Source organism: Pinus tabuliformis, chromosome J, assembly GCF_031772625.1.
Source record: "Pinus tabuliformis cultivar Carrire ecotype Pingquan chromosome J, CPIR1, whole genome shotgun sequence".
NCBI classification, from domain to species: Eukaryota; Viridiplantae; Streptophyta; class Pinopsida; order Pinales; family Pinaceae; genus Pinus; species Pinus tabuliformis.
In genome coordinates, this window is record NC_142295.1 from 1,136,650,620 (window position 1) to 1,136,670,582 (window position 19,963).

Sequence of the window (19,963 nt, forward strand, 5' to 3'; positions counted from 1 at the left end):
CGAATATTTTACTTAATGCATTCAAATATCATGTTCAAGGTTAGATATCATATCACAGCACACCAACATAAGTCAAAATCAGATCTGAAAAAATAACCCTGGACATCAATGCAAAACAGTGCTGAAAAGGTCAAGTTGTTGCATCAATAAGTGAGTCGTTATCCCCTCCTTGGGATTGATTTACCATCATTAAACTAGATCATCAGAATTAAAAAATAAAAAACACTCTATGCTGACCCAAAATTACTGTGTCTGATGTGATACTTGTACATCATTGTCTTGTAGAGCGTTGCATGTGGGGTTTCCTTGTCAGATACTTGTGTGGACATAATTCCTTGGTTTATGTTGGTGTCCCTCACCTACTCTATATATTAAGGGAGGAGAGCAATTTTCATCACTATGGTTATTTGTACTCTATTTTATCTTTGAATTGTCTTGGAGATGTCTTGCGGTGAGAAAGATGCTAAGGTCTGTGTGTAAACCCTGGGACATGCTAAGGCTTGTGTGTAAACCCTGGGACAAAGACAAGAAGAGAGAGAGAGATGTCTCAGATGTTCTTGGAGGGATTGAACTTGTGATACGCTAGGACTTGTTCTTGTGAGATAACAGTGTTGATTTGGGGTAGCATCGGATGTGCTCTAGCCATGAAAATTGGTGGAGAGGCTAAAGCACATGAGATCTCCAAGACCCAAAAATGGTTTTGGCAAATTCTAACTGGTTTGGGAGATATTAAAATAATCATATTTTTAATGGAGTTCCTAAGTCTAAACTTAGGGAAAATAAAATATTAATGGGTATTAATATAAAATTGGGTTAGAATGTTCCAAAAGTCATGGATCAAGCCAAATCTAATCTTAGCTGTTGATTAGAGATTTAATCTCGGCCGTTGATGGACCAACGAGAAAAGTATAAGAGGAGGCTTGAGGGTCAGTTGGAGAATACACTAGAGTGATGAGTCATTCTATTCTCTAGAGTGGGGTTTGCTAAGAGAGATAGAATTAGTGATCAACAACGAGGGGCAGTGAATACATAGTAGAGAGGCAGAGTTGGTACCAAAGAGACAACGCAGAGCCCGAAGAGGTTGACGCAGAGGCAGCTGGGTGCTACGCAGAGGCAACCAGGAGCTGCGCAGAGCTAGGAGAAGCCAGCGTGTGAGACGCATAGGGTTTAGGGGCTGACGCAGAAGCTCTAGACGCTGACATAGAAGCTCCAGAAGTTGACGCAGAGGCTAGCAGAGTTGACGCAGGGCCAAGAGGCAGCGCTGAAAGGATTTCGTGGGATAGACCGAGCGCTGGTGAGACGGGTAGAGTGACGCAGTCCCTATTAGAGTGACGCAGAGCTGTGGGAGCTATAGTTGTTGCTGTGGGATTGTTCATCCGGTGATTATTCATCTGGAATATCTGTCTCCGAGGAGAGGTACTATTGTCGAGGGCATTCTCTGTTGGGTGAGCCATTTCTGGCACCCTGGTTGTATTCTGAAAACTGCATAATAATAAAACCCTCTGAATAGCTGCACTGATTTTCCCGCATTGGGTTTTTCTGGGGACATTGGTCCAAAAATAACGGTGTCACTTGTGTGCTTGTTTTCTTTCAGTTGATGATCACAGGATAACTGAAGGCATCAACTAGCAGAGCAGTAGCAGCAGATTCAACTGTCCCGAGTGACATAGCTGATCCGTGCAGAAGGCGATAGAGGAAGGAGTGACGCAGAGAGACTGCGTCATCATTCTAGGCTAGAGAGAGGCAACGTAGAGGCTAAGGGAGGCAGAATTAGGCTCATGCAGAGCCACGCAGAGGCCAGGAGGGCTGACGCAGTTGGCTAGGGGAGCTGATTTGCCGGTGCCGGGATTGCGCAGAGCCAAGTGGCTCAATCCTTCAGTTGCTGGGGTATAGGAGGCTGTGGGTAATTTGCGGAGCGAAGCTAGTGGGGTACTGTGGTCAGAACAATACCTAACAGGGCAAGACCAAGGAGGAGGGATTTCCAAAAGGGAAATTGAGACTTAGAGGGAGTCGAATCGAGAACTTCCAGATGGGAAGTTGAGAGACTCAGCAAGAGTCGAACAGAGGACTTCCAGGAGGGAAGTAGAGAGGCTCAGAGGAGTCAGAAGAAGAGCAGCATAATGGCTGTGAATGGACTGAGAGATCAAGATAGGTTGGACAGAGCATCCAACTTAGTGTTCTGGAAGGCCAAGATCTTGTCCATTCTAGACAGATATCGCATCAAGGACTTCGCCTTGAAAACAATAGCGATCCCAGTTGACCCAGCTGAAATTGAGAAGTACAGGGAGGTAATGGCCAGGGCGAAGTGTATCATCCTTGATGGGGTCAAGGATCATGTGGTGCCGCATATTGCCGAGAAGGACACGACAAATGAGATGTGAGATGCCCTGAAGAAATTATACCTGCATACTTCTGTGCAGAGGAAGATGTTATTTGAAAATTAGTTGCGGTCATACCAGATGCGGAAGGGAGAGCAGATAGATGTCTTTCTCGGTCAATTGAAGGAGATCCGTGACCAGCTAACTTCCATAGGGGCCACGTCGGATTAGGAATTAATGGTGAGGACCACATTGAACGCAGTCTCAGAGGACTGGGAGGTATTTGTCCAGAGCATACTAGGCAGGTCGAGCCTTCTAGATTGGGAGGAACTGTGGGCGACTTTTCGTCAAGAAGAGATTAGACGGGTGACCGAGGCGGGGAGTAGCGGAAAAGGGGTTAGAATCAAGAAGGAGGAAGAAGAGGATGCTGCTCTAGCATCTGCTGGAAAGAAGGAGAAGAGAAAGAAGAAGCACCTCTCCAAGGTCAAATGCTTCCATTGTGGGGAACTGGGTCATTTTGCGAACCAGTGTTCTAAGAAGAAGAGTAAGGGAGAGGCTTTTGAGGCCAAGGTAGCGCCAGCGAGGGCCGAGAAAGAAGTCGAGGAGCATGACGATTGTGCCATGAGTGCTCATGTGCCACTTGAGAAGAAGTGGGGAGAAATCGAGCTGTAGTTAGACAGACTACAGACGATGAAGGGCAGGATCTTTGAGGTACCCAACCTCTTGGATTATACCTTGCTACGGGTGCCCCGAAGAGGAGTAGCAGGACCGTCGGATGTCGGTAGAGACAGATGCAGATGGAGTGGTAGAGAGTGCTACAGTGCAGGAGTCCCGAGACAACGTGAGTCTAGCAGGCTGCAACAAAGCGAGAGGCACGGGAGTGTTGCCTCAGTGTAGGATGGCACAGAGAGGTGTGCAATGGTGCAAGATGCAGGGAGTTGTTGCAGTAGTGCAGAGGTCAGTAGAGGGAGCTCTTGTTAGCAGCAGAGGGAGCTTCAGCATCGGGAGTGTCTCTAGCCTTACAAGGATGTCAGAATTGGGTGGATCAATTACTTACTTCTCAGTAACTCAGTTGCAGTGCAACAGTTAGCAGTGGCAGTGCTATGGGCAACATGATGCAGCGTGAGGAGAGGGGATGTAGTGCTAGGAGGATGGAACACCAACAACACGGATGCAGAGGGAGCTGCTGTACAGATGCAATAGTAGTAGTGGCAGGGCCATGGGCAGCAGTACAAGATGCAGCAGTGCAGAGGATGTTGGGTGGGGAGGCCTAGCATTAGCACAGGGACCGGTGCTAGATAATTAGGGTGATACTCAGTGTGGAGTATTACTATAGCATAGTCCTCGTTAAAAGGGAGTGTTGATTTGGGGTAGCATCGGATGTGCTCTAGCCATGAAAATTGGTGGAAAGGCTAAAGCACCTGAGATCTCCAAGGCCCAGAAATGGTTTGGGCAGATTCTAACCGGTTTGGGAGATATTAAAACAATTAATATTTTTAATGGAGTTCCTAAGTCTAAACTTAGGAAAAATAAAATATTAATGGGTATTAATATAAAGCTAGGTTAGAATGTTTCAAAAGTCATGGATCAAACCAAATCTAATCTTATCCGTTGATTAGAGATTTAATCTCGGTCGTTGATGGACCAACTAGAAAAGTATAAGAGGAGGCTTGAGGGTCAGTTGGAGAATACACCAGAGTGATTAGTCATTCTATTCTCTAGAGCGGGGTTTGCTAATAGAGATAGAATCAGTGATCAACAACGAGGGACAGTGAATACATAGTAGAGAGGTAGAGTTGTTACTAGAGAGACAACGTAGAGCCTGGAGAGGTTGACGTAGGTGCAGCTGGGTGCTACGCAGAGGTAATCAAGAGCTGCGTAGAGCCAGGAGAGGCTAGCGTGTGAGACACAGAGGGTCTAGGCGCTGACGCAGAAGCTCCAGAAGCTGACGCAGAGGCTAGCAGAGCTGACGCAGGGCCAAGAGGCGGCGCTGGAAGGATTTCGTGGGACATACTAGGTGCTGGTGAGCCGGGTAGGGTGACGCAGTCCTTATCAGAGTGACGTAGAGCAGTGGGAGCTGCAATTGTTGCTTTGGGATCGTTCATCTGGTGATTATTCAGCTGGAATATCTGTCTCCGAGGAGAGATACTATTGCCGAGGGCATTCTCTATTGGGTGAGCCATTTCTGGCACCGTGGGTGTATTATGAAAATTGCATAATAATAAAACCATCCGAATCGCTGCACTGGTTTTCCCGCATTGGGTTTTTTCAGGGACATTGGTCCAAAAATAACGGTGTCACTTTTGTGCTTGTTTTCTTTCAGTTGATGATCTGTAGATGTTGACACTGTACTTGTGTTTATTTTCAGTATTTACATGGTAAATAACTTGTTAAGTAATTAAATAAGTAGGAAGAAATAAACCAGATAGTACAGGAAGATTTTCTAACGGGTTAAACATAGAAATTCCAACAGCTAGGGTTTGTGCTATGCAAGTAAACTATAGAGTAGAAGATGACAACATAGGTGATGATTCATCTTTTGGTTGTTGTTGTCGCACTAGGGTACCAATCCTTCTAGAAGACATGAAGAGAAGAACTAATTGCTTGGATGATTTTGTGGCCTTGTTCTTGTCTATTGCATGGAGGCTAGGGAAAGGTTATGGATAGCATAACTTGTTGAGTCTTGAGCTTGGTGTGATGCCTTACTTGAAAGAAGACTTATTTTATCCATAAGGTTCCATGGAGGTCTTGGTGCTTATGTTGATGCAAGGGTTGAAGAGCTAAGGTTTGAGGACTCAAACCTAAGGATGGACATGTAGATTTGGGGGTTAGCACTAGATTTATCTTTCCATTTGCTTGTATGATGCAACATGGCTGGGGTTGTTAAATCCTAGGGAAGACAATATTGTTAGTGTTGAGACCTTGTGTGAGACAAGCTTGGGGAAAGGCCACCGAAGACTTGCTAATGTGTGTGCTAGCTTGTTGAGGATCTTCGGTGGAGTGACCAGCTTTGGTTGGGAATCATTTCTATCTAGGAGGAGTTGATGGCTTGGGTTTTCGTATGGTTTCCCTAGCTAGGGTTTGGAGAGCTTGACTTGTAATAGCGTTGTGTTAAAGTTGTGGTATGTACTTGTACTTCATTTTATATATATATATATATGAATTGCACATTTGATTTTCAGCTTATGTTATCTTCATGTTTGAGTAAGATTTCAACCCTGGTTATGCATGCTGATCTGACATAACATTAATGTGAATTGGTTAAGTGCTTTAACAGATATGGAAAAATAAAGGAAAAGATTTACTGCTGTAATAATCTGTTGTAATAACATATTTTCATATTTGTAATTTGCTTGGAAGTGTGCCCTGAGGGTTGTAACTTCTTGGTATTTAATTGCAGTAGTTCGGTGTTTATTTTATTGGGCTGTCTGACAAATTGGAGTGGACGGAAGTGAAATAATAGCTGCTGTAATTCAATATTTCAGATTCATCCCTAAGATTGAAAGTTCACAAGAAATCGATCCAAGAAACCTCAAGGTTGAGGTGAAATTTTGGAAGTTGCATTGATTGCCCAATCCTTGAAATTTCCAAACTATGGTGTCACAGGAGCCAGACTAAAGGATTGCTGATAAAGGTTGACAGTAGTTTACTGGATTTTCTGATGAATAGGTTTTGGAGAAAATCACATTGGGTTAAATGCCAAGTGATGTCTACAGTTATCTGCTGAGTTAAGGGTTGGAAACGGTACAGTAATAACAATGACCCCTGTAAATCTTGTTGAGTAAAAGAGGTAAACAGTGTCACTGAAAATGTTGATTGTAACATATGCATGAACTAGCAAAGTGAACACACCAATTTGATAGCTAAACATGTTCCATTGCAGAGTATAAATAGACATAGGACAAATGCAACAAACTAGGAACAAGAAGGAACGCACATTGATCAACATGATCTTGGTGATTTCTCTTTACATTCATTAATTACTGAAGTATATCTTTCAAGAATCCCACTAGGGGTAACTTACATTCCTTCACACCAGAAGTGTCCATGTTCATAAATAACTAACTACCTTCCCCTACTGACTAATGAGCCCAAAATCAATTATACTATTGCAAGAGACGTAAGAAGGCTTAGGCAGACATATTGAGTAAATACATTACAGGTTCTTACTTGGCCAAACAACATTAGCAAGTTCTGTAGTTGATATTTTTTTGAAATTTATGGTGAAATATATCCAATTGGATACATTGATGCTCTTGTGACCCACACGGACTTTCTCATGATGCCACCAACCATAGACATTGACTCCAGGGCCAGGTTGATAAATGCTCTAATTACATGTACAAATTTAACAATATACACATACTATTGGAGATGTGGAATGAAAACTTTTATTACTTGGAATGAGTGATAAATTTAGGTTGATAGTAGATACATTTCTGTTCATATGTTCGTTAATTGATCCGCTGAATTCTCTCATCCCTTTACTTTGATGATGGTCATGTAACACCAATGTGACTTTATAACAATGTTTTATTGCTAACACTGGCTCCTAATGTTTATTGGAGTGTTCATTATCCAACAAATCCAACTACACAAAGGCAACAAAGTATTATATACCCCTTCGGAAAGGGAGTACCCTTTGATTAGCATAAATTAGGGCAATGTCCCATGGAGGAAATTGGCAAGATATGGGTGGCATTTATTCTATTTTGGGATATTGACTACTTGTAATTGTTTATTGTAGAGATAGACTATCTTTTCCCATGTCAAATGTCCTCAGGGAAACCCTCCAAATGGTTCCTTACATCCTGTGAATGGTGCCAAAGGTAAATGCCGCTAGAGTACATGCACTCCTAATCTAGAGGAACTGTACTAGACTTGAAACCATGACCTCTCAGTGATTTCCACCTTAAGACTGGCCCGTACAAAGTGATAGAGATAACCCAAGGGGCTCTAGAGATTGACTATTTATTGTCATGTAAGGAAAGCTAGTTTTGGTAAGTGGTCTACTTAAGCTAGGTCTATTCCCATTAAAAATCATTTTTTTCCCTTTATACTACAATGTAGTCAGAAAATTCTGTTATACATATGAGTTCATTGGTAATTGAAAGACACTTGGAGAGCAAATTCTCTTGTGAGAGGATCTTTCTCTCTCACATTCTTCCACCATGTGATCACAACGGTGTAATGCTGTAGATTCCAAAACCTATATAATGTTGTATACGTGATACATAAAAATTGTTTGAGTCAACCATAATTGGAGGAAATTGATAGTCACTCCAAGGTCCAAAGTTTGTGTTTTGTCTTATTTTCTGAATATACATGGTTCCAGTTAGGTCCTTCAACAACCAATACTCTTTGTTTTGGGTTCTGAAAGATCGCAAACCAGGATGTTGTTTGTGAAAATTTGTATGGAAGGAAAACTAACTTTTTGAAGGGATCCATTACTATGTTAATGAAATAGCTGTAGGTAGTTTAACATTTTTGTTATGAATATTGTCTGATATTCTTTACAGACATGCTCGTATTATATGTTCTCTCTAAGTAATGACTGAATGTGAGAAATGCATTATTATAAATTTGAGCAATTAGATAGAGGATCTTATTTTTGAGGGGCATGGGTATTCAGTTTGGGGTAAGCTAAAGAAACATGCCACGTTGTATTCATTTTCTCTTACAGGAACTTTTACATGAAGAACCTTATACAGCAGAGGAGATTGAAAAAATCACTGAAAAAAGTCTCCTATCTATCATGACAGGCTCACCATCATCCTTGGCTGTACTTGCAGCTGCTACACATTTTAAATTATTCCAGGTACACATTAGGAAATATCATTGAAGTGGTGAATGGAATGGTAGCTTGTATACAAAAGGAAGTTAACTGTTGCTTGGTATTCCATTGTTTAGCTTCCTTGATTTATTCACCCAATTGCTGAACAGGGTTAATTGTCTTAATAACATTTTGGGATGCAAACATGCTTGTAAGAATTAAAATTCTCCTTGTAATAGTGTTTTCCACTTTCAGATTAAAAATGTTGGATCTTTTAATTACGACTTCTGATTTTTAAAGCCTATTAGAACCTGAAATCTGCCAGAGGGAGAAGCTCAGACAATGTTGTAAACAGCACTGTTGGCCACAATAACATGGATCATAAATTGTGAGAAAATAATATGCATGTGAATTGATAAATCTGGACATAGGTGATATGCACATTATTTATTTGAATTATTGAATTGTATAAAAATGTGAGTAGCGGTTTAAAATAATTACTGAATATGTATTGAGCAACAGAAGCAAGAAAAGTACTATTCATATTGTTAGATCCTTGATCATGTACTAATTAACCTCAGTTTGTAAGCATCATTTCAAATAAGTTATCCCATAACCAACTCCTTTGTCTATTCAATATAGCCTAAGTCACCTGACACGGGGATTCGGGACACGTAGGATTCGAGATTCGTGGTGTCGGATTCGGACACGCTGACCCCCCGGAACATGACACGTTAGGACATGTTATATATTATTTTATTAAAATATATCTATATATATATATATATAAAATTAGATATTATCATATTTCTTACACATTTTAATTAATGATACAAATTTTGATTTCAAACATAGATCTTCATCTATAGCTATTAGCATGCATAGTACATACAAAATTCAAATAAATGTCAGTGGTACTGGTCACATAAATGATAAATCTATTAAAAATTTAAATCATGATTCATAATTCATAACTGAAAGACAACTTACAACTACAAGATAGTAAGATAAACACACTGACAATTGTAGTTTTCTCATTAAGTCATCAAATCAAAATGTGTTACATAGGTAGTGTTGGTGCAATGCCAATGGCAAATAGAAATAGAAAATATAAAACAACTACAGGTATACCTGCCTCAAGGCATCAATTAGCATCAGAATCAGCATCACTGTCCCCATCATCATGGTCCCTACTGCTCTCCTCTGCATCCTCCTCCTCCCCTGTATCCATAGTTGCGTCTGCATCTGCTAGTATGGAGGTTGACCCCTCTAAGTCATCAAATCTAACAGGCTCTAGCACTGGATCATTGAGATCCATGTTGGCCAATGCCAACTCAACAGTGGTGTCCAGACCCATATTATTAGGAGCAGTGTTACTTGAGAGCGGGAGCGACATATTCAGAAACTCTTGGTTTGGTGCTCTTGATTAAATACGAGTTCCATACCATAACACATGACAAAATTCAATGGAAACATTGCAATCCGCCAATCCTAAAATCCTGAAAAACTGATAAGTCTGCTGCATTTTGAATGAAATCTAAAATTCTACTTTCTCCATATGAAATCCAATGAGGCCGGAACCACTCTCAAACATCCTGAGTCATTTCATGGTAATGTTAAAAATTTAAGTAAAAGGATGAAAATGAAGATTAAGGAGAATGTCACTTTTACTTTAAGAATTTAACATTACCATGAATAGCATATCAATACTAGGGCCTAGACTTGATCATGAAGCTGCCAAAATGCTCTACTCCTTGTTGCAACAGCACAAATCACTTGCCAACAACACAAATCACTTGCCAAATGAAAATATTAATGAGCAAACATGCCCTTTTCTTTCCCGCACTGAGCTTAGCGAGTCCTGGAAACAGGACATGTGTCCCAAAATCGCGACATGCTTTTGAAAATCGTGACACGACCTCGGACACGACGTGTCGGAAACGGACATGACGTGTCATATGATTTGGACATGAATCTGGACCGAATCGTGTCGGATTCGCTAGATTCGGGATTCGTAGGGGGTTTAGGACGAATCCGGTGACTTAGTTATATAGCTATATAGATTGATAGACTGTCTTGTTACCCCTCAGTTAGTAGGGGTACTCCAGAACTTTTTGGCCATGCCATATAAGCCCAAAGGATGTGCCTTATAGCCCTGTAAAGCCATGTGCGTGTGTGTTATTTTGTGAAAGTGACTCTCAGATCCCCGTTAGTGTGGATGGGCATAGCTACTCCCGGTTTTTCTTATTTCATGGTATGTCTAGGTTTATGGTACTCTTGACTTTCCCCTCGTGGGTGGTAAGTCCTTACCTTGATGGGTATTCTTATACCCTGGGATGGAGTTGTGGGTATCATGGATTAGACACTACCATGGCTCATGGTTTAAGGCAGCTCTTGCATCATAATGCCTTGTAAGGGTGATCACCATATATACTTTTCCCTAATGATATCCTTTTTGATCCTGGTGTACCCCCTATCCCACATGTGCCATTTGTCTTTATGTATTTTGCACTTCCCTTTGGCCTTGGCTTTGCATCTTGATAATCTCACAGTTCCCAATGCTTTTGTGTTTTCCAAGGCATGATGCTATGCTCTTTTGAGGAAAAGAGGGTTCCCATTTGATTTTCTATGCCAAGATGAACCACCTTCCTTTTGAAGCAGTGAAAACACCTTGACAGATCTCTAGTTACACCAATGGACTGACTTTTGGGGGCAAGAGGGCTTTCCATGTGGCATTATAGGCAACCATGTTTGAGGACTAATGATGACGTGGACAAAGAAGAAAGGTCAAGCACATATAATCTCTGAGCCAAATCAGCTCAATTGTCAAGAAAACTGGCATGAAATCAAGCCTTTCAAGCATTTGTACCACATGGGGGGCATGATGTCTTCCTCTTTTGGGTTGTTGGATGGAGTAAAAGGCAAAGATAAAGGAAAATGTTGGAATGTTGAAGTGTTATTGTGCAAATTGAAGCCCCCAAGGGCTAATCATCCAAGTGTCAACTCAAAATTACTCAAAGAAAAGGTCAAAGTGCTCTAAATCAGCCTAGCTATTAGCATTCGAAGGGAAGAAAGGAAGGCCATTCCTCGAAGCAAGCAAAAGAAGCATCTCCAAGCAAGATGTTGAAGAAAGAGATGAAGAAGGAAGCCCTTAAGGGTTAAATCAAGTAGGGAATGTCAAATTACAGGTCAAGTCCAAGTATTTTATCTCAAGTAAGGCAGTCATTGGGAAGAATGAGGACCAAGAAAGGAGGCTGAGCTCTTCTTGAGCAAGATTAAGCCTTTTTCAAGCAAACTCAAGGAGACTTATTGAGGAAGGAGAGCCCCCAAGGGCTATTTCAATTGTTTTTTAGTCAAATTCAAGCCAAATCTCAAGTATTCTTCACCAAATTGTCTGGCCATTAACCTTGAAGGGAGGCTAATCTCTCATTTGTTGAGAAAGAAAGGTCGAGTGAGATGTTACAAGGAAGGGGCCTTCTCCAAGATAAATGTGAAGGAAAAACAAGGAAAAGTCACTTTGCAAGCAAAATTCATCCAAGTTTCAAGCAAGTGAAGACTAGCCTATCCAAGCTATGCACCTAAGCCTAGTGACTGGTCCTAGCCCAACCATTGGAGGGTCAAAGCAATGTCAAATCAAGTTGTTGAAGCACTAATGGAGAGCTAATTTTGCAAGCAACCATGCAATCACAATTCACATGTGGAACACTTTGCCATTTAGAGTCAAAATGGACCCTCATGGCCACATCCATGTAACATTTTTCCTTCATTTGGAGTTTACTCAATTTGAAAAAAAATTAAACTTTTAATGTAGCCTTCAAGCATTTTGTGGATGGCAAGTTATTTATTTTGTGGGAGACTAAGGAGGAAATTTTGAAGAGCCTCATTTATAAATATAGGCTACCTTTTCCTTGGAAAATCATTGTGAACTTGTTGAGCTATCTACTAATAAAATGTGAAAATTTTCATGAGACAAAAGAGTTTACATGTGAATTCTCTTCTCTTTCTTGGTTGTTCTAAAATATTCAAGGGAAATTTGTGGAGCATCTCAAAGTTATTACAAGGCTAAGGAAATCGATTTAACAAGGTTTGAAAGAAGAAGTTCTAGGGTCTATCTCCCACCTTTCTCTTAATTCATGCAAGGTATTGTTGTTGTTAGTTAAACTTGACTCGGGGAAAGAGTCAAAGTTGATCGGGTTAACAATAGTGGTTTTGGGCCTGTGGTTTTTTGGTTTTCCAAGGTTTTGTGCCATGGAATTCATGTAATGGAGCCTTTGGAAGGTTGGGTGGAACTCTATATTAGTGGGCCAAGGGAGGTGAGTGGTGATGACTCACTTGGCTGACTTAGCTGGGTTTTGGCCAAGGGATCTAATAGAATTCCAATAGTTGGGTTTTTCCTTGGAGTTGGGGTGTTCCCAGGGTAAACATGGTGTTATTGTTAGTTTTTGTACCATAGGACATGTGTTCTAGTCTCGATTTGTGTCTAAGAGAGTAAGGAACACGAGATCTTCGAAACCAGAAAAGGTTTTGCGAGATAAGCTTGCGAAACGCTTTACTTAAATTAATTAGCCATCATTTAAATTTTTCCTAAGTCTAACTTAGGAAAATTAGTTAATTAATTAAGAAAAGTTGAGAAAGCTCTAGAAACTCACATAGATTGAATTTGAGATGATCTCAGCTGTTGATAATGATTTAATCATGGGCGTTGGTGATCCAACGAGAGATTATAAGAGTAGGTCGATGAGGATGAAGAAGACACACTTGAGCATAGTTGTGAGACACAGGGAGAGCGAGCTCCTTGGCAGATCGAGTTATCCAGTTGCAAAGTTCGGGCCAGAAGGAAAGCAAAAGCAAGAGGGAGCAATAATAGTGATTTTTGGTGTGTTAGTTTTTGTAGCATCATATGCGTTATAGTCACAAAACTTGGTGGAGGGGCTAGAATACATGAGATCTCCATAACCCAGAAATCGTTTCTAGAAATTCCACCTAGAGATGATCTAATTAGATTATTAACCTATTTTTTAATGTTTCCTCAGTCTAAAGTTAGGAAAAGTGGTTAATTAATCATAATTAATTAAGTCAAGGTAAGAATTCTCTAGAAACTCACATGGATCGACTCCAATATGATCTTGGCCTTTGATTAAGTTTTAATCTTCGCTGTTGGTGCTCCAACAAAAGATTATAAGAAGAAGTCGACGGACACTTGGAGAATACACTTGTGGGGTTCAATTTCTTTGTCAGTTCGATTTCCAGAGAGCAGTAGTAGCTGTCGGAAAGCCAAGGAAGAATACAAAAACAGTGAGGGGCAAAGATAGTGAGTTTGGAGGAAAGTTTTTCCAGATCCGGAGAGTACATTGTAGAGAGGCAGAGATAGCGACAGTGAAGTTGACGTAGGCGCTGTGCAGAAGCCTGTAGAGGGAATTTTGATTTAGATGGAGGAAGGGTCGCTTAAGGTGCTAGTGGCCAGAAGAGTTTCCAGATAGCCAAGCCAGAGGACTCCAGACCAACGGTAGTCAGTCAGAAGCAGATCAAAGGTAGTTCCTAGCTAGCATATTTTAAGCTTGCACAGAGGTTGACGCAAGGCCCACGCACAGGTGGGAAGCCAGTTCGATTGGCTTGATTGAACTAGGATTGTCTGTGGGGTGAGGAAATTCCTCAGTAGATTTTTGCTAGTATTTTTCTTTGTAGGATTGCCAGATTTGGCATCCAGTTGTACTTAGATTGTAAGTTCCTCAGATAGAACACCAAAGGACACCGCTCACAAACAGATCACAGATCAATACACCAATATTCTTGACGTGGTTAAAACCCTCAAAGAGGGAAACAGTCCACGACCTGAGCCAACGCGGCCACTTCAGGCAATTTATTAATAAAAGAATGAAAATTTACATAAGCTTCTCTCATGAATGGTTGCCCTACAAATGACCCTCCATGCTCTTTAAATAGGGATCATGGACCAATCGGGTGCTAAGCCACGGATCAAGTGTCGGTAATACCAAGGAGAGAATGAACCTTCGGATCACTACATATCGTGACTGTCAGATTGTAAGTTACAAAAGTAAATAGTAAAGAAAAACACTTTACCTAACTCTACACTAGACCAAGTTATACTTAACTATTTCCTATGTGTCGGAATATCCTAACATAATAAAACCATCAGTTGCTGCACTGGTTTTCCCAAGTTGGGCTTTTCCAGGGACAATTGTCCAAAAATAACTGTCATAGTTCTAATTGTGTGTGCTAGATTTTCTCAGTTTCGAGTGCTATTTTTTTCCGCAGTTTTATTTGTGAAAATCACAGTGTGAATTATTTGATATTTGCCATAGTAGACAACAAATAAATTGTTAAATAAATTAACATTTAGGAAAATAATTTCCAGTTGCTGCGATACATGAAATTTTCACATGGTGGAGTTCCAGTGCTGGAGAGTCAACAACAAGAGGGCTGGATTATTTCCTCAGTGATGCCGCGCAAAAGCTTCAGAGGGCAGATCGATTCAGCTAAAGAGGAGGTTGATTCAGGTGTTAATGGCTAGAAAAATTTCTAAGAGGCCAAGTGAGTCATCTCTAGAGGTAGAGTTCGGCAGAACAACTTCCAGGCAACTCCTTAGGTAGTGCGAGTAGGGCTTGCGCTAGGCTTGCACTGACGTAGGGGCTTTCAAGTGGCCCAGGCAGAGCCAAATCTTGGAGCTGCATCAGTTGTTGGGTGAGAAAAATTGTCTCACAAATATTTTGGCCAGATTACCTTGTCGAGGATTGCCTGTGTCGACATCCAAATTATTGTACTCAGATTTTGCTATTGCATAATAAAATAAACCCTCATCTGCTGCACTAGTTTTTCCTTCGAGGATTTCTCGGGGACTATTGTCCAAAAATATTGGTGTCAATTTCATTGTGTGTGTGTGCATCTATTTTCTGAGTTCCAATTTATTTTCTACAATGTAATTTTATTGTGAATAATTGCATTGTGATTTATTCGTTGTTTTCCATGACAAATAAACTGCCTAATTAATTAGTTAGAAGAATAAATTCCAATCGCTGCATTTCCAGGAAAATTTTACATTTATATTTGTATATTATGTTTTCTGGCTATGTTAATGTTTCTCTCCAATTAATTTTTTAACATTTGGTATTGTTATCACAAAATCTAGCAGGACTTGGAGAGGGAAACCCTATACAAAAGCTAGACAAAGTGCTAACAATGGGGTAGAGGCCCAATGTCACAGCGAAATCCCTTGCTCTTTGCAGATTTTCACTTTTGGGAGGAGTCTCGATAGGAGGGAGATCACTTAAATTAGATATGCTTGGTATAAGGCACAAGTGATCAAGTTAGAACCCATTCAAGGGAGAGGATCAATAGTGGTTCAAGGCTTCAAAGATGCAAAATATTCTCAAAGAAAAACCTTAGAAATCAAGGTTCAGGACCTAGGGTTTTGAGATTTTTAGTGAAAAAAATTTTCCACGAGGTCAAGACCAAAGAGAAAGGGTTTCTTACAATGGTAATAAACTATCCCAAGGCTCATGAAACCCTCAGTAAAGTTCTCAAGTTAAGGGAGAGGAAACTAGGGTTTCCCTCTTAGGGCTATAAGTTACAACTAGAGCATGAGATTTTATGGATGAAGTTTGAGTGGATGCCCACCAAAACGATAGATTAGGTAGCCTAGACCTATCTCTTGATGCTTAGGCTTTCAAACCACCAAAAAGCCTCCCTAGGATTTCGCTCCAAGCCCTTGTTTTTCTTCGTAGCCTTAAAAGGACCGCATTTGAGAAGAGAAATTTATGGAGAACATTTGAGGTTGATCATCAAGTGATAAGACCAACTCCTTGTCCTATGGGGTTATGGAGTCAAGAATGTTTAAGATAAGTCAAATTCCTTCTAAGGAGGTCGAAATTTGATGCCCTAGCTATCAAAATTTCAACAATTACCCACTTAATGGAATAATGGATTTTGATGGAGAATAACTTGAAGTACTCCACTAGGAACATTCATTACATGCTACAAGGAGTAATGCACACAACATTCATCTAGATATTTTCCAATAAATTTATCTTCAACAAATTAGGGCACATAATTTCAACCTAGAACCAATAGTTCCATGCAATAGACCTTCAAGAAAAAGATATTCAACAAAAGATTACACTTACAAGATAACTTGCAATATATCCTTCCATTAGACCAATAAATAGCTTCGAAGAATGTCAAATCAACTCCATATATCAAAGTGCATCCAAGTATCTCCAAAATCCACCCACAAGAAGTTCAAATTCTCTAAGAGGTCCGAATTTCACAAGATTGATGATGAGAGAATGAAATGATCTCTCTCTAATTTGTACATGTTCAATGATCTCTAATTTTTGCCTAAAGCCCCTCAGGTTATAAAATAATGGGCTAATACTAAGTGAAGTTGCAAGGCAACTTCATAGCCAATGTAAAACATAATAATTAACCCACAAAAGAGGCTGAAATGTTGATGTCATGTATGTGTAGGCCCTTCTAGGGCATGCATTGGGCTCCTCTAGTCCATAGTGAGTGATGAGGGCTCCATAAATCGTCATCTAGGGGTTGACCCCTAAATCTCCATTCAAAGCATCTCATGGACCCCAATTTTGTGTTTGGGGAACAGCCTCATGGGTCTCCTGGTGATAGAATAGCCTGATTTTGCTTCAACATTGAGGGTTCTGAGGATGGTGCTAGCCCTCTGATGTCTCGAGGGGTGAGACAAACCTCATTTGTGTTGATTTTTCAAGTGCAATAATAGAAGCACAATATTTTTGAACTATTGGTAATTACTTTGAATGATATAGATCTTCTTTTAACGATTCCAGTTTCTCATTAAGCAATTACTCTTAAGAAATTCAACCATAAACCATAAAGACAGTAGAGATCACAATGCACAAAAAAAGAGAACACAAGATTTACACTGAGAAAACCCACTTCTGGGAAAAGCCCATCAACCTTTTCCTTAGAGAAATTCTTTAGTTCAATAAGAGATACATCTAATGTGGCTAGTCAACTATGATATCAACAAGATCAACAAGCTATGGTCAAACTTGGTCTCTAGTCCTCGAGTCAACTCAAACCAAGTCAAACTTCTATTCTTCAACATTTCAGACTTTCAGATTTTCCTAGAATTTTGGCCTGCCCCAAAAAAGTCACACGTGCGAAAATCAGAGAGAGAGATCTTTGTCCCTCTTCTTTTCATCCTTCTTCCTCCTCTTATCCTTCGCTTGGATGCCTAGAACTTGTCTTTCTTGTGTGATGGTTGAATGGTGCCTTTGTGGAGGAGGTTGAATGCCTTTATATAGTGATTTTCCTATCCAAAATGGGTGTGTCTCTTCATTGGGCTGACTTGACTTGAGGGAGGGACGACTTGACTAACTTGGAGCCAAAAATTCAAATTTCAAATTTCAAAAATTTCTCTTTTAAATCCGACATGAAGAACATGTCTCATATAAATTCTTTCAAGGACTAAATAATCAAAATAACATTAAGAACATGTCTTTCAAATTCTTTATATATTACAAGGGCTAAAATATATTTATGAAGACTAACCATCATTACAAAATTCAACACTCCTTATCTAGGGAGGTATTCATAATGACTAGACAAATTTTCTTCATTGTGAACAAATTTATGTAAGAAAATGTTATAACAAGTCATCATCACAATTGAGTCACAATTGTGACACATGTTAATCCAATAGCATCAATCATCTACTATAATCGGGTCAAACATCTTTGACACATGGTAAATCAATGGCATCATCACGATACCATAATTCGGGTCAGTACCTTTAACCTATGGTATCTCCTCACCATAATACGGTTTTGTACTTCAAACGCATGCTACATCATTTAGCATTAATTAGTCACCATAATTCGGGTCAATTCTTGACACATGGTATCCAGACTAGTCTTGGTCCATGATAATTTAGGTCAACGTCTTGACACATGGTGAATCACCAAAGGCCACACTCTTAATAGAGTAATTCAGAGCCCGATGCTAAATGAAATTGATGCTTCGGGACCATTCTTCCTATTTTGGGTCATACATGACATAGGAAGAATGTTAGTCCTTCGGACCATTCTCCCTAATTCTGGTCATAGTACTTGACATAGGGACAATTTCCCTAATGTGGGTCACAATGCTTGACAATGGGAGAATTTCAGTCTACGATGCTATCTCATCATCACTTCTCTCAATGACAAAGGGCTTCTCCACAAGTCCAAGCTTGTCTTTGAAGTATAAAAACTTTGCACGGGATAGAGGCTTTGTCAAAATATCTGCAATCTGCTCATCGGTGGAGACATACTGGAGCTTCACTGCTCCCTAATGCACCATGTCACAGATGAAGTGGTGCTTGATCTCGATGTGCTTCGACTTGCCATGGACTGGATTCTCTGTCAGCTTCACATAATATTGATTACTACAATATATCACGGTCAACTTCCGAAGCCACATTGCTTCACAACTCGCCAAGCTAAACTGAAACAACCTCTGGATGTACTCTTCCTGTCTTCAACACTCCCTACCCAATCTGCATCTATATAACTTTGCAACTGGATATCATGGTTTGAGACATCTCAAACCAAGGTTAACTGTACCATGCAAGTATCTCAGTATGTGCTTTACTGTAATCTAGTGATCATGTCTAAGTTCCACTTGGAACTGTCTCAACGTGTTCACTGTAAAGCAAATGTCTGACTTGATATTAACTAGATACATTAGCCAGCCAATCAACTTCTCGTACATTGATGGATCTATCAGATTAGATTCAAAGTCTCTTAAATTTCTTAGATTTGTAACCATGGGAGTCGACATCGATTTGCAATCCATCATACCAAACTTCTATAGGATCTTGATAATGTATTTTCCTTGACCAAGAAAGATTTTTCTAGGCTTTTTCCATACTTCTAGCCCCAAAAAATTGTGCATCAATCCAAGATCCTTCATATCAAAATCGGAAGCTAGCTCCCTCTTACACTGAATAATTAGATGCTCCATACCTATCAGAAATAGGTCATCAACATACAACAATAGGATCACAGGTTCATTCTTCTCGACCTTGAAGTACAGGTTTGGATCAACATCGCTTTTGGAGAAACCAAGTCTCGTCAGATAATTGTCAATTCGTGTATACTAGGCTCTTAGTGCTTGCTTAAGTCCATACAAGGCTTTCTTCAACCTGCAAATGTGAGACTCTCTACCATGGACCTCAAAACCTTGAGGTTGCTCTAAGTACACTTCTTCAATTACACCATTAAGAAAATAAATCTTTACATCCATTTGATGTAAATTCCAACCCATAGAAGAAGCAATAGAAATAATGGATCTAATGGTAGTGTACTTGGTAACCAGAGCAAAAGTCTCATCATAGTCTTCTCCCTCTTTTTGGGAGAAACCTCTAGCCACAATCTCACCTTGTATTTGTCAATGCTGCCATCCACTGCATGTTTGATATTGTATACCCATTTGGAGGACACCACTGATTTTCCTTTAGGTCTAGGCACAATTCCCATACATTGTTCTTCATAATCGATTAGTATTCTTCCAACGTCGTAACTTTCCAAACTTCTTGTTTAGCAGCTTCTCCATAGTTGGAAGGTTCAACGTCAATAAGATTAGTCATCAATGTTGCATAACCAGAATACCTCTTTGGCCTCTTACTTTCCTTGAAGGTGCCATGTAATGCTACATGTCCTTCGACTTCCTGCAAAGTGGATCTCAACCAAGCTATCCTTTTCTTGATTTTAGGAACAACAATTGGGTTCACTGGTTCGCTTGGCGCTTCTGGCTCTTCTTGATGATCAACAAGATGTTCAGCAATGTTTGATGGACCAAATCCTTCTTCCTTGGGAGCTTCATGTTCTTTGTC

General features: G+C 40.1%; 1 protein-coding gene across 1 annotated transcript in view; it reads left to right on the forward strand.

Moving 5' to 3' along the window:
- GALK (Mevalonate/galactokinase family protein) overlaps positions 1-19,963 on the forward strand; it is a 359,582-nt gene that overhangs the window by 180,758 nt on the left and 158,861 nt on the right. Inside the window, exon 9 of the mRNA XM_089379121.1 lies at positions 8,002-8,136. Within this exon, the coding sequence (XP_089235247.1) occupies positions 8,002-8,136 (135 nt within the window). The remainder of the gene's footprint in view (positions 1-8,001; positions 8,137-19,963) is intronic.